Source organism: Arachis hypogaea, chromosome 8 (assembly GCF_003086295.3).
Source record: "Arachis hypogaea cultivar Tifrunner chromosome 8, arahy.Tifrunner.gnm2.J5K5, whole genome shotgun sequence".
NCBI lineage: Eukaryota > Viridiplantae > Streptophyta > Magnoliopsida > Fabales > Fabaceae > Arachis > Arachis hypogaea.
The window spans coordinates 28,584,855-28,600,729 of NC_092043.1; the positions used below are offsets into that span (position 1 = coordinate 28,584,855).

Consider the following 15,875-nt stretch of genomic DNA (forward strand, 5'->3'; position numbering starts at 1 on the left):
ATATTTAATAACAATAATTAGGGTACCCCCATCCTCCACTATTTATTATGATCCTTGCAATAGTTTAATACATTCGGATAAGGATCCAAACAGTTGACAATAATGTTAAACCCCTAATGCTAGTATTAAGGCTAGCTTAATTAATTAAGTGAAAGCTCGAGAAACTTGTAGCTAGTTCAATTTGCATATTTATTTAGCTTAATAATGAAAGCACAACAAATTTTAATTTTGTCTAGTGTTGAGTGACACAACACTTTGGCTTTTGTCACTATCGGTTTTCAAATTAAAGCACAAGACACTAAGATGGATAGTGAGTGATATGTTACGCTTACCGAACTAATAACCCTAAATTAATATACCAGAGATATATAACACTGGCTAATTCAGGAAGAACATTCCAGAATTATGTGTACTTCTTGGCTAAAATAAGCTTCGGCTATAAAATTTCACTCTTTTTTCTATAAGGAAAATTGGTATTTAATTTTTAAGAAAAGTTGAGTGACCAGAAATTTTTATAATATCAACTTATAAAAATAGTATAAATTTGTATTATTATGATAAGTACTATATTAGCCTAATTAACTTTGCATGTAGAAGAGATCAAGCAATTATCACAAGAAGCTTATAAATAACACATGCAATGTACTAACAGTTTGATGTGAAGTATATAATGAGAAAAAGATAACGAAAAAGAGTGAAAAATAACTTAATAATGAGGATAATGCACAGGATCATAATACAGAAGGCAACACATAATGATGAAGAATACATGAAGAAAAAAAAAAGAGAAAGAAAGGACAAAAGGGGATAGAAAATACACCCTTAGAACACAAAAGCATGCGTGCTTATCTACAATTTTGATGTGACCCCACATTTTGTTTTGGCCTGTTTTGCCCTCAAACCCACCACACAGCTAAGCTTGAAATGGAAGAAAGCCAAAACACACAAGAAGAGGGTCCCATACACAGCATATGGGATAACTGGGAAGAAGATAGACACTAGCCATAACCTCATAATAGAGTTTAAGCCATAATAATTATTGAAGTTAAAGATGTGTCTGAGAAATAGTAAACTAAGGTGTGATTTTGATTAAGCGTTGCTCCTGAAGGATCCAAGAGCTTTGATTGCTGCTGCTCTAAGAATGTGTTGGTGGTAGATTGCTGCTGCTGCTGCTCCAACGAAGGGTCCAACCCAGTAAATCCACTGAAAATCAAAATAAACAATTACCACTGTTAAACAAAAAATTGCTAGGAAGTAATATTTTTGGTAAAAAAAATTTAGTTGTTCAGTATTTATTCAAATATAAAATGAAAATAAGACTCAAATTTCGGATTTTTTTTAACACTCATGTTACATATATATAAAAATTTAAATATTAAGTCGAATATTAGTATAAAATATATATTATATATAAATTTAAAAAATATTAAAAAATATTATTTTTATTATTAATTAATTATTAATATTTCAAAGTATTAAATAAACTAAAAAAATTAAATTAATAACTAAAAATAATAAATTTTTATAGACCTATAATATTCTCAATATATAATAATTTATTTTTTTGGAATAACATATTTGGTTTTGAAAAATATTATACGATTATTAAAATTTAGTATTTTTAGTGATTAATTAATTATTAATATCTAAAAATATAAGATAAAAATATTATTTAATTAATAAACAAAAAAAGTTAAACAAAAATAATAAATTCTTATGGCAGCTGGTATTTCTCTTTGATTTTCTAATAAGCTCATTATGAATTTATGATAAGTAAAGTATGGAATTGAAAGTGGAAATAATAGAGTACCTGGTCATCCCAAGCTTCATCATTGTTGAAGATAACAGCGGGTCCAAAACTCCTTGCAGGGTTAATTCCAGTACCAGTGATAGGGATAGTGGCCAAGTGAACCATGAAGACGGCGAATCCAATGGGGAGTGGTGCCAACACTGGAACATGGGAGTCCCTGGCGTTCCTCTTGGGATCAGTGGCAGAGAACACGGTGTACACAAGGACGAAGGTGCCGATAATCTCAGCACCTAGAGCAGTGCCTTTGTTATACCCGTGGCTGACGGTGTTGGCACCACCACCGTATCTGTTGTAGAACGATTTCTGAAACCCCTTGGCAAGTCCGGCACCGCAGATGGCACCGGCGCATTGCCCAATCATGTACAGCAGTGTCCTTATTAGTGACAGTTTCTGCCCCACGAACAACCCGAATGTCACCGCCGGGTTGATATGTCCACCTACACCAACCAACAAATCCGTTCTTTTAAATGATCATTCACACACATCTTTACTTAATTGAATACGTGTAAAATTATTTTTTATACCAAATAATAGGAAGTATACTTTTTATATCAAATAATAGGCTGTAAGTATTATAAATTACCAGAGATTCCTGCCGTGCAGTAAACAAGGATGAAGATCATGCCACCAAAGGCCCATGCAATACCCAAGATTCCAACGCCGTCACACTGATTGGTACCAGCAACGTTTGGGTCCGTCTGATGCTTGTAACCTATGATGGTCAAAACCGTTATATAAAGGAATAGAAGCGTTGCTACGAACTCGGCAATCACTGCTCTGTACAAAGACCACTTTTTCAGCTCCTCAAAGTCTATCAATGGCGCCGGTGGAGGGTCATTATAGTCTTTTGCACTGTACTCTCCTCCTTGCCCTTGCTCTGCTACCTCAACATCCTTCGTCATTTTCTCCCCCTCTCTCTCTTTCAATTCAATTCAATTCAATTCTGTGCTTTCAGGTTTCAGCAAAACAGGGTATTTAAGGAATCAGAGTAACAGAGCCACTACACTAGGTTAAATAATTAAACACAATTAATTAATTTCTTTGATGACATGTATTAACGTTATTTTTTTGCCGCCCTTATTAGCTTGATTTCGCTTGCATGGACCCACCTTACGCCTTAATAATTAACCCTGTGCATTGCCCTTAACTTTTCCAACGACTCTTATTAATAAAAAAAAAAGAGTCTATAAATCAATGTTTGTTGGTTTCTGGAAATTTCCTTAGGGTTTAGGTTTATGTGCTCTGTTTCTATGGGCCAACGTAACCTTATAAAAGGTTCTTAATAATTCAACCGCTACATGTGGTTTATATGGCCTAGCTATAGCTTGCTACTGTGGAAATTATGTAATAATTAACCATCTTGAATGAATATCAATTCCATACGCAAGTTATTTGCAAGAAAGTAAATACAACTGCGCCTCATTTTCTCTTCCCCTTATTCGGGAAAGATCTTTTGAATAAAATCAATAGAAAATCTATTTATTAGCATAAATTACACTTATCTAATGCAATACTATCTGGATTGTCTTTAAATCAATTCATCATGTCTATATTTATCTTGCAAAATGAAAAATGAGTATTACGTTTTTACAAAATATGAAGAATATTGAATGTCATATAATTTAAATTTTTTAAAATATAAGATATAATATGTATAAACTATTTATGTATTTCTTTTTGTTTGTTTAAATTTTTTAAAGAAATAATTATATATATATAAAAGTTTCTATAATATAAAAGTTTAAAATTCGATTTATTTTGATCTAAAAAAATAATTTCAGTATAAATCTAATAATAAAAAGAGAAAGTGAGTCTAAACAAAAAAATTAAACAAATAGAAATCGTATTAAAAATATAATTATTTAAACATCTTCTCTTATAAATTTAAATTTTTAGAAAGAACAGATTTATAATATATGGAATTAAATCTAAAATTACATCGAAAATTTATAGCAGGGGATTAGGCTAATATGGAGCTAACTTCATGGATCGGAGTGACTTTTAATCCATCTAACTTTTGCCATTTCTATGAAACTATATGAAGCAAAGCATCAAATTAAAGTTAATTAGTGGCCACGAAATATCGTCATAAAAAAATTGCAAGAGATAAACGCATATATATTATTATATGGAAGTAAAAGAAATTAAAGCTATCAATCATTGTTCTCGGCATCATTAAATATGTACGTAATTGATAATGTGATTAAAATAAGAGGAAAAGTAGTTGTCACTTTTGTTGGGTGACGAATGCTTGCCAGATGAACTTATCTGGACTCACCTAAAATTCAGATAGGTTCAGAGCAAATTCCAGAACAAACTACGGACTCATGGCCCTCGCAACTATTTTGATCCCACCATTTCTAATTAATTAACTGCAATATGTAATAAATAATTAAGCAAAATTAAATCATAATCATGGCTAATTTTAACTTGTTTTTGGGAATCTCCTCAAATATTATTATACGAAAAAGAGACTGCATATTTGAAGTTTAAACGCACCCTTAATGTAAATGCTACAATGCGAATTCATTATCAATATAATTATGAACAAGGTTTTTACAAATAAACTCTACATGCATGCAAATTTATACATCAGATTTGTTCAACAAAATTCATGTTATTAATCAAACACGACCAGTTTCCCTTCTGAGCACTTTATATCTTGTGATTAACCTTTTCTATCGCGTGGTTAGTAAAAATAATTGGTTTCATAACATGATATTCGAAGAAAAATTAAAAAATAAGGAATTATTGGACGGCGACATGATTAACAAACAAATTAACTTTGGTCCATAATCCATTACATATTTTTTATGAAGCAATTGAATACATTTCTACATAAGCGCATGGATAAGCTAACGAAATTGAGCTATTAATTACAAAATTAATTGGAATTCAGGCACCGACCAGCGAAATTGTCATTGCCTATCTTAATCAAGGCTAGCCAAAGAAAATTTGTACAAACATTGATCATCATCTCTGGCCAACAAATGTTCGACACGTGGTGCTTTTTCAGCCACAACAACATTCTTTCATTCTATTATTTTCAAATATATATCATATTGTTCAATTACGTTCCATTCATTGATTCATAAATTTCACGCATGATATTTGAAAATATATCATAGAACAGATTTAAATAAACCACATATATACCAGAGTTATGCCCAATATTCTTGTCAATTCATCAGTCCGGAAATTTGATTGTTATGGTATTCATCAATCATCATCATCTTCCCATTACATGTATCATTTTATCATAAAATTCTACTCAAAAGCATAGCTTGAATGGCACATTTGTTGTCCATGTCACGAGAGTAGTACTGTAGCAGTGGTTGCAAAATCAACATTAGAGAATATTTATAATAAAAGATATGTTATTTATATTCATCTAATTCAATCTTATAAATTGAAATAGTACTTATCTTTTTCACTGAGTATACTATGAGATATTATTTTCTGATATTTTAATGCATAAGGATTAGTGGCTGTTTTGGAATTATATGATTAGTCAGCCTGTCATCTATCACTGCATACTTATATTAGCAAATCATGACCGACCGAAGGGCTGACGACAATTGTTTTGATATCCTAATTGTCAGGGATTAAACGTTCGTATTCTAATGGACATTTTATAATGTTCTAATTAATCTCCTAACTCCTTGGGATCTTTTTTTTTTTAATTTTAGACTTTGGTAAAAAAAAAAATTATTCCTACTGTATTTTCCAGGCACACTCGCACTTGGTCTATGCCAAGTTTTAAGGTTAATTTTTTTTTGTATATTGAAAAAATTTTGATGTAATACTTAATAATTGAATTTTATGGTATTTTTTAAAATTGTGGGAACAGTACAATATACCTTCTTGTATTGTATATACAAGGAAGACGTATTGTCAATATAAGAAGGGCGTATTGTACTGTTCCCACAATTTTAAAAAATACCATAAAATCTAATAATTGATTATTACACTAAAATTATACTAACATGTAAAAAAATAAACGAAGTTTCAAATCCGGGTGGAACGTATTAAGAGACACATAATTTTGTCACTTAAATTAAGTCTCAGCTGCGTTCTTGTCCTATTTAATTTGTAATTAGGTTCTTTTTTCAACGTTAATTCTGTTTTAAAAAAAAAACAAAAACTTAGCAAGCCGGAACAATAAGCAAGGATAAAGCCCAAAATATTCGAAGGTAAAGTCATCAATATTCTTAATTAAAGCTTGTTTCGGCCCAAATAATTAAAAAAAAAAAAAACCTCCATGCTTTGTTTTGTCGAGTTTCTGCCTTTGAATTGTTTAGGTAAATTTAACTAAAATACGAATGGTACACGAGTCATGAAGGTCTAGAACAATAAAATAAAACTTAAATACATGAATTTTAACTTTGATTGAGAGATGTTCAACACATAGCACGAAGCACACTCATTTGAGTAGCTTGGCATTGTTTTATGGTACGTTACAGCATTATTAATATGTACAACTTAATAAATGACTGATATACTAAATCATCATAGATCCAAGACAATTGCATATACAAATGCATCATCTCTGATTATTCCCATCTGCCGCTGTAATTGTTTGTGAGTGCCGTCTCGCTATTCATATTCAAATACAGAAAGAATAGGGACGCTAGAAATGGGAACTGGGCACTGCCCTTGACTTTGCAAGGATACAATGCCATTGCCAGCCCTGTCCTAACAAACAGTTCACAATTAAAGGTCGGCGCGACCATCGTCTTCACCATCAAACTCTTCAGCTCTTTCTTCGAAAATGGTCTCGAGTTTGGGAGAGTTGGAGGGCTTCCAAGGGAAATCCAGAAGCAAGGGTGCAACCTCTATCCAGGGCTGCATTTTCTGCCTGAGCTCTCTTGCCATTGAAGACAAACGTCTTACTTGAGAGGTGGCTACGGCCTCTGTTAATGGAAGCTTTTATTATTGTGTGGATCTCTCTCTAAGTCCCTGAATGAAACGAAGAGAGAGAAAGCAGAACCAAACGAGGGACTATTGAAATGTTGGCTTGAAGGATTCCTAGGGAGAGATATATTTGAAAGTGCTGTTGATTGAATTGATTTGAAATGCAATGAGAAATCAAGAGCTATATATACACAAACGGGGAAGCAAAAACTTCGGAATGAATGGGAAAACGAGTGGCAGCGAGAACAACACGAGACTAAAAATGGCTTCAAAGCCAAGAATAGTGCAAAAGATCAAACAACACGAATAGTGAAACGAACATTGCATCATCATAGAAACAAACCACGTGGACAACACAACCACCTAGTAGAAACAAATACGTTTCACCTCATTCACCATATTGTAAAATCAAGTCCAATATGCACCAATGATAAATCAATTTCAGATAAGAATATGAGACATGTAGGATAAAAAAACTAGCCTTGTAAAAGACCTAGTGAGAATAACGAAATTAGAATAGCAACAATCCTCAGAGAAGGTAATACCGATTTGATCGCAGTGACACAATCCATGCAGCAAACTCCACACAGAATTCAAATGGAGAAACATATATTATAATAGCTATTAAGAATAAAATAAAGTAGATAGCTAGGTATCATTGGATATTCATATGCTTCTAAATGGACTACTACAACTAATAAACAATAGGCACACGAATAAACGGAATATAATTATGCAATAATAAAAGAGATATGTAATAATAAACTAACAAAAACAATGCAATCTAATCCACCCTTAGAAGGAAGATACACTAAAAATAATACACATTATCCTTGTAAAACTGCATTCCACATTAAACAGGATCACAAAAATTCCTCAACATCATCTCAATTGTCAATTACCTCAAGAGTAAATTGAATTTGGAATTATCCTTCAGCAGTTTCCCAAAAATTATATCAGAAGAAAAAAACACTAATTAAACAGAGATAACAAAAAACAATATAGAAAAAATAAAAAGAAATAGAAGAAAACTCTTCATCAATCGAGAGGGATCTCAACATCTCCGTCCGTGATCTCCTCCTGCAAATCCTTTGGATCCTTCCCGTCGACGGTGCACCCGACGGAGACGCACGTGCCAAGAATCTCCTTAACGGTGCCGCTCAGCTCCTTCGCCATCGACCTTGGCCGCATAACCCTTGCAATTTCGATGACGTCATCCAGCGAGATGTTCCCGTTGTGCTTAATATTCTTCGTCTTCTTCCGGTCTCTCTCCGGCTCCTTCAAAGCCTTGATGACCAGCGCCGCCGCCGACGGAACCACCGAGACCTTAGCCTGACGGTTCTGCACGGTGAGCTTCACCGTCACTCTCAGTCCCTTCCAGTCCTTTGCTGTCTCCTTAGCAATGTCTTCTCCGATCTTCTTCGGAGAGAGACCTAGCGGACCGATCTTCGGAGCGAGCGAACTCGCCGCGCCAACCTCACCGCCGGTGACTCGGACGTAGACATCGACGACCTGCGAAGGGTCGAACTTAGGCGGCATTGTTGCTGCAGAAGAATCAAACGGCTAGGGTTTCAGAGTCAAAGAGGGAAATGAAGGCGCAACGTTTGGGAGAACTAGGGTATATATTTTTTTTTTTTTTTTGGTTTCCCACGGTATCCCCCAACCCGGCAGGTCAAGGACTAATCCGTCGCGGTACTGAGCTCCATTTAAGGGTTTGCCGCTGGCCAATGGGTTGCTGCATGCACAAGGCGGGATTCGAACCCCCGACACTTGCTTAAGCGGACTAGTGAGCTAACCACTAGACCAACCCAACTTGGTTAACTAGGGTATATATTTGTCACTAGGGTTTTGCATTGACTCGTTACTGAAACTTAAAATGACTATTTTGCCACTCAAAATCACTTTGGTTTCGTTGGAATCATGCGTCTTTTGCATCAAAGATGAGGGTAAATTTGTACAATGGAATTGCAATGACGATTTTATGCGTTTTTTCTTGTGTTGAGTTTAGTGATTTTTTTTTTTTTGGACATTGTGTTTAGCTTAGTGATGAGCTGATGGCAGTAAAAGGGTAGCAGGGCCGATTCGTTTTTTTATTTTTGAGATTTTTGTTGGATATATTTGTTTTTGTTCGATAGTTGGGTTCTCTTTCCCTAAATATGATTGTGATGAGGCCCAATAGAAACACCATCTTTCTGGGCTTGATCCCAAAACATAAAAGGGAACTAAACACGGCTCCCCGCTTGGATTTTGAAAACATGCTATCGCATAATTAGGGTTTTATATTTTGGATATAAAGTATCATTTTAGTCTTAACCAAGTTAGATTGGTCTAATAGTTAGTTTATTAGTATGCTTAAATAAGTGTTGGGAGTGTGAATCCTATCTTGTACATTCAACAACCTATTGGTCAGCCAACAAACCCTTAAATAGAGCTTCAATCCGCGACGGATTAGTTTTTAATGCTTGGATTAAGTCTTAATTTGATCTCTAACGTTTTAATCGTCTCATTTTAGTTTTTAAAAATTTCAGACATTTTATTTAAGTCCAAAAAACTTGAAACGGATTTAACATTGTCCTTTTGTTAAATTTGACACAAATAATTATTATATTTAAGAGTCAATAATATTTGATGTTAACATGTAAGTAAAATTGATCTACTAACATCACTAGTGTAAACGCTTTTTTTTATTATAGAACGTTGATGATTGATTAGTAGTATTTTTTTATATATAAAAAGGATATTCATAAAAAATGTTACAAGAAGATTTTAGTTATATTTTTTTAACATAAACAAAAATATATAACTTAACAATAACATTATTAACGTCCATGTCATTTACTCTACTAATTATTTATGTAAATTTAACAGTAAAAGAATATTTAATCTGTTTAAAATTTCTTACAATAAAAATAAAATATTTAAAACATTAAAAACTAAATTATAATTTAATCTAAACATTAAAAGTTAAAATAATATTTTACCTTTATATTGTTTGCCAAACAACAAAAATAAGCTTTTTTTATCCTTTTGGGGTAAGAATTGTATCAAAGTATCAAAATCAAAAAATAAGAGGTGCAAGATACAAGAAGTACATAGAAGTAGATTTCAAGCAAAGTAAGATCCGAGGACCTATCAATCTAAAAGATCAATTAAATTACTATTCTGCCAGATTAAAAAAATTTACATATACCTGAAAAATGTAAGACTACACATCCAAAATCTGTCTTAATTGATTATTAACTATTTTATTATTGTTACCTATATTTGGGATACAAAGTGGAAAAATTTGAGGCATGATTAAGACATAAAGAATTATTTAATTCATTAATTAGTCTATTAAAAGAGGCAGTCCAATAGCTGCTAACTTGCAAAGCATACACTTCACAAATTTTTATATCAAAATTTTGTAACTTGAACTTAACAACCAAAAATCTTCTAAATACGATTCTTATATTGGATAATTTATTCTCTCATTCTCAAAGACACAATTTTCAAAAGAAGATACAAAATGAAGTTACCATGTGAAACTAGAGGAAATTTAAAATAGAAGTCTTCGATAAAAATGTTAAAAACATATTTTTAAAAGATATTTTTTAATAATTAAATTTGATATATATATTGTATTATTTTTATTAAAATTAAATCAGACAAATCAGTTTAACTAAAAAATTAATAAATTAAATTTTAAATTAGTCTAAATTAATATTTTTTATAAAAAATTATTACAATATTTTTATTATAAAAAATAATTAAAATATTCTTATTATTTATATATATATATATATATATATATATATTAATTTTGAAAATTTTAAATACTAACCTTATAACGACAAAAAAGAAAAGGGCTAAAATTTAAAATTTTTAAAATTAATATATATAATAGAAGTATTTTAGTCAAAACACCATCTGATTTCAAAGTGGCACGGTCTAATTAAAAATTTTCACCCAATTGAGCACGTCTAGCATATTTTTTCACAATAGCGGGATTTATAATAGGAGTATTAGAGTCATTTTCTATAAAAATAATATTAATTTAGATTAGTTTAAAATTTAATTCACTATTTTTTTTGATTAAATTAATTTATCTGATCTAATTTAATAAAAATAGCACAATTTAATCGATTATATATATTAAATTTTTATTCTTAAAAATATATTTAAAAAAAGACATTTTAAACATTTTTATCTGAATAGCTCCTATTCAAAATATTATGGTTCACTACAAGAAATATCTTTAAAATCGACGGCCAAATCGACGGCTAGGCCGTCGATAATATCAAAAATCGACGACAAAATCAACGGTGGATGTGGTCGCTATTAATCTTGTCGATTTTTCAAAATTCTGATAAAATCGACGGCTTACTAGGCCATCAATAATAATTCATTAAAATCGACAATCTTTTCGTCTATAATATGAGTGTGAAAATTTTACCTTCTTAATAAAATCGACAGTTTTGCCGTCGATATTATTATACAAAATCGACAATATTTTTGTCGATATTTAATTCAATAAAATCGACACAAAAGCCGTCGATATTATTATACAAAATCGACACCATTTTCGTCGATATTTGATTTAATAAACTTGACAAAAAAGCCGTCGATTTAATTATTAAAATACCGGCAAGCTCGTTGTCTATATGTTATTTTCTTTTGTCTATTTTAAATTTAAAAAGCAACAACTTTACCGTCAATTTTAATAGCCACATTTTTTTAATTATTTTTTATTTGAAAAATAGTATACAATTAATACAAATAAAATTTATACAAATATAAGATAACAAGAAAAATAAATTTTTAAATATAATTTATACTAAATATTATATAATAAATTTATACATAAATGGATTGATGGACTACTAATATAAACTTATTACCCTTCAACATTCTGTTTCTCACAGTAGCTTTTAAAGGAGATACAGACTCTTAATTATATACAAGTCACAGTCAAACTAAACAAAGGTTACTCAACAGCTAAATACATAACCGCTAATATAATTATAAAAAAATAGACTTTCTATGCATATAACAAGTTACAAGACAATCTAATAATCATAAATTATCAGTTATAACTTATGAATTTGTCCAAAATTGCAACCATTTTTGACTATGCAAATTGATAAGGATGAAGACAGAGGAATGGAATTTGGAACCTGAAAGAGTGGACTAAAGCTATGGGAAACGGTTGGTGGTGGTGGTGTCAAGCCACCACAAGTGTGAAGGTTGATTTTTGGTCATTTCATCCATCATCTTCTTCTTCCTCTTCTGCTTCACTCTTTTCTTGTTGATTATCATCAACAAAAACAAACATATAAATATGATGGCAAAATAACAAAGAAGAACCTCGGTTTCTCCAAACAAAAATTGTTAACTACTTGTTACGTTTTAAAGTCTTCACATACATTTTATATACACATATGTCGGCATAGTAAAATACACAAGAATCTGTTTAATACTCAGATAGCATCAATCATGTACAATTCTTTCAATGAACTTTTGATACACATTTCTAAGTTCATGATTTATGCTAAGACGTCCCTGCAAATAATCACACTTCATAGGATTGAGATCGGAATTGAGTACCTTGTCGACTTTTGAGAGAGGGAGTACACTTCCTCCGCTATCTCAGATCTGATAGCTTGCAGCACCGCCTTGCCATTGATTACGGAGTGACAGCGACGCAAGTGTGATGGAACGACGACGAGCACGGAAGCAACAGAGCGACGATGGTGCGGAGGTAGTGGAGTCACGACGGCGAAGTGGCAGCGGAGAAGGAAGATTGGTGAAATGGTGGCAGTGAAATGGAGAAAGCCCAATTTAGAGTTAGTTAATTATTTTGGGTAAAATGTAAGCGAGGAATTGAGGGAAACGAGAGGCGCGGAAAATTTTTTGTTTATAAAAATCGACTGTAACTTCGTCGATTTTAATTAAAATAAAAATCAACAACTTAGCCGTCTATTTTATTTAATAAAACTATATCCTTTATTTAGCTTCGAAAAAGAGATCTCGATCGTTTAAAATTATCGACAATAAAAGTTGTCTATATTATAATTATTAAAATAGACGGCTGGTGTGTCGATTTTAAAGAAAAATGAAAATGCGAAAAATAAAGGCGGAGCGATTTTTTTTTATAAAAATCAACAACGTAGCCGTCTATTTTATTTAATAAATCTATACCCTTCATTCAATTTTTAAAAGAGATCTCGATTGTTTAAAATTATCGACGAAAAAACTGTTATATTATTAATTATTAAAATAAACGTCCTGTGTGTCAATTTTAAAGAAAAAATTTTCAGCCCGCCCCTCCGTCTGCAATGTGACAATAACAAGAAAAGCTTTAAAAAGTTATCAAAATAATAGTCAACATGGTCATCAAATTTAATATTTTATTTTTAATTATTTTTTTATTTTATCGACGACTAATCGACGACATTTTGACTGTCGATTTTTTGCGTCAATAATTACACAGTTTTTTGCAGTGATTTAATATTTAGTAAAATACCCCAGACGCGTATAATACACATTATGAGGATATACTTAAATCTAGTTATTATCCTCCTATGTATATCCATTAACTATTGGATTAATTAAATATGTTAATATATAATATTGTTAGATGAGAATAATTAATGACTTGATAAATCATTTCGGTGTTTATTTGATCCACGCTCATCCGGATATCTCAGTCATAATTTAATTAAGAAAATATTTATACTATTTTGTATGTATATCTTTTTATATATTTTTTGTGTTATCAAACTTTAGAAAATTTTATATTTTCATTTTTAATATATTCAAAAATAATAAAAATATATAGATATAACATTTTTTTCAGAATTTATTTAAATACGTGTGGGATGGGCATATGGGACAATCTTGGACACTCTATCGAGATATGCCCACCACACACGTGTTATTGTTGTTTTAAGACTTGGTCCACGTACAATTGTGAGGCCATTCTACCGGGCCATTATCTATTCATTTATTATATCAAGAAAAAAAATTCAGATATTTGATATTGTGGATAAAAATTAAAATACTTCAAGGTTGTAATATACTTTCATTACATTTTACAAGCAATCAACCAAATTTTCTTACTTTACGCAATCAACAATACTTACTATTCAGCCATTCATACATATATGTTCTGTGATTTGTTTGAATTGTTGTTATTGAGGGGCACCTAACCTATACCAATTGCAGACATAATATCTTATATAAATTTCCGACATATATCATCTTATGTTTCCTAGTAGCTTATTTTGACCAATTGTGCTTTAGGTTAAATATCTGCACTATATGTTCATTTAATCATTTGCATTTGAAAATTAATTGTTGTTTGTATTTCATAGCGTAATCTTGTCTAGCTAAATATTAACTTAGAGACCATCTATAGTATACACTACCACACTGGGGATGATGAATGCATGTTATTAGGTTAAAAATGTTGATAAATGAGTTACAATACGTGTGCGTTGGGACTTGGGATAAGCATAAGGAGGAGGGTGGGGGCCATTATCAACTTTCAACTACTAATGAATGCTATCATAGTTCCATACGCATAAAGCCATAGATATATCTAATAATGGTGCACTGGAATGGTGCTTTCAATCCGCATCAATTTTCTAATGAAAGGAGAGGCTATTGGCTATTATAAGATGCCAGTTTTCTCCATTGAGTGGTCAATTAACCATACCCCACTTTCATCACCATTCATATATATTTTATCATGTCATTATCTAGCTAGCTAGCTAGCTTTAGATTATTTCAAAACACCAATCAAAGATATTAGGGGCAAGTTATGGCCATCAAACCAGCATTCTAAATAACAGGCATAATAATTACATGACCATTAATATAAGCATATTAATTATGTAAGCGATATAACCATGCTCCATTCCAGCTAGGATTTTTTTTTCTGTCTTCTTCACCATCATGGAAAAAGTGAAAATACCGAGAGAGAAATATAATACACAAAGGAAAGTAAAAAGGATTTATATGTGTGTGTCTGTTTAATTATAGATACTTGCTATAGTTTTATAGTTTTACTGAAATGATATCAAACCATTATAAATGGATGGAAATAATACTATTCATATGATCCAAATAATTAAAATTATAGCTTAAAATGGATTAATCTTCTAAAATAGGAGCAAATGTATTCAATAGCTAGTGGGGATAAGCGTTTATAGTGGAATTTAAAAAATTATCGAGTGATTCTTAATTTGAAAGGTTAGTTGTGGTAAGTTAAGAAATTAACTAAATTAATTAGTGATAACAAATATTATTTTTGGTAAAATAAATAATTAATATTGATTAATTAATAATTGTATGCTGCTAATTAGTTATTATATGTTGCAGGCCATAATTCAAATTTAAGCAGCTCAATTAGTACAAAATAAAACAACAAGGCTGGGGGCTAGTAAATCAAGCGAAGCCCAAGAGAAACAAAGCCAAATAAATCAAAACGGGCCAAGCAAACCATATCCATATTCAAGCCCGATTTGATTTCATCAAGCAAACCTCTCTCACCTACTCTCACAAAATCAACGTTCATCTTTTTGCTCTTGGTCAGAAAACACAGAAGAAAGAGAGAGAGCTTCTCCCACACGCCATTCACCAAAGAAGAAAGAAAGAGAGAGATTAAGTTTGAAAGGCAGATGTCAAATCAATGAGTTCAAACCAAATCAAGCTTAAGAAAAGATTAAATGTAACCCATTTTCTTTTACATGCAACACACTTTCTTCTCTTCATCTTCAACATTCTGCCACTCTGTTTTGAGCTATATAGAAAAGAGGATTTATGTTCTTCTCTGCTGTGAATCCAAGGTCTCAAACATGTCTTGGGGACCAAGTTGGTTTTCAAGGGTTCAGATTCGGCTTATCATTGGAAGACTCTTGTGGTTGCTGTTTTATGGTTTTCGATCAAGATGGAGAAGTCAGAAGCAAAGTTACTACTCTGAGGTTTAATGAGAAAAAGTGAGTTTGTGGGTTGGTGAAAGTCAAGGCTCAAGAAGTTGACCTAGGGAGAGCAACCAAGATACATACAAGGAGATAAAAGAAGACTTTCTGCTCATTCAGAAACCAAGGAGAGAAAACCAGAGTTTGGTGAGTTGAGTTCAGAGAAGAAGTTCCTTTACTTGGATAAT

General features: G+C 31.6%; 2 protein-coding genes across 2 annotated transcripts; both read right to left on the reverse strand.

Annotated features, from left to right (window-relative positions):
- Positions 1-682: 682 nt before the first annotated feature.
- LOC112706792 (aquaporin PIP2-7) lies at positions 683-4,263 on the reverse strand. The gene is made up of 3 exons (XM_025758269.2): positions 2,394-4,263; positions 1,811-2,247; positions 683-1,203 (listed from the first exon to the last, which is right to left on the reverse strand). The coding sequence occupies exons 1-3, from the start codon at positions 2,710-2,712 to the stop codon at positions 1,090-1,092; spliced, it is 870 nt and encodes a 289-aa protein (XP_025614054.1). The 5' UTR covers positions 2,713-4,263; the 3' UTR covers positions 683-1,089.
- A 3,294-nt stretch (positions 4,264-7,557) lies between these two features.
- Positions 7,558-8,810, reverse strand: LOC112706793 (large ribosomal subunit protein uL11). The gene has a single exon (XM_025758271.3). The coding sequence runs from the start codon at positions 8,261-8,263 to the stop codon at positions 7,763-7,765; it is 501 nt and encodes a 166-aa protein (XP_025614056.1). The 5' UTR covers positions 8,264-8,810; the 3' UTR covers positions 7,558-7,762.
- Between the last annotated feature and the right edge of the window lie 7,065 nt (positions 8,811-15,875).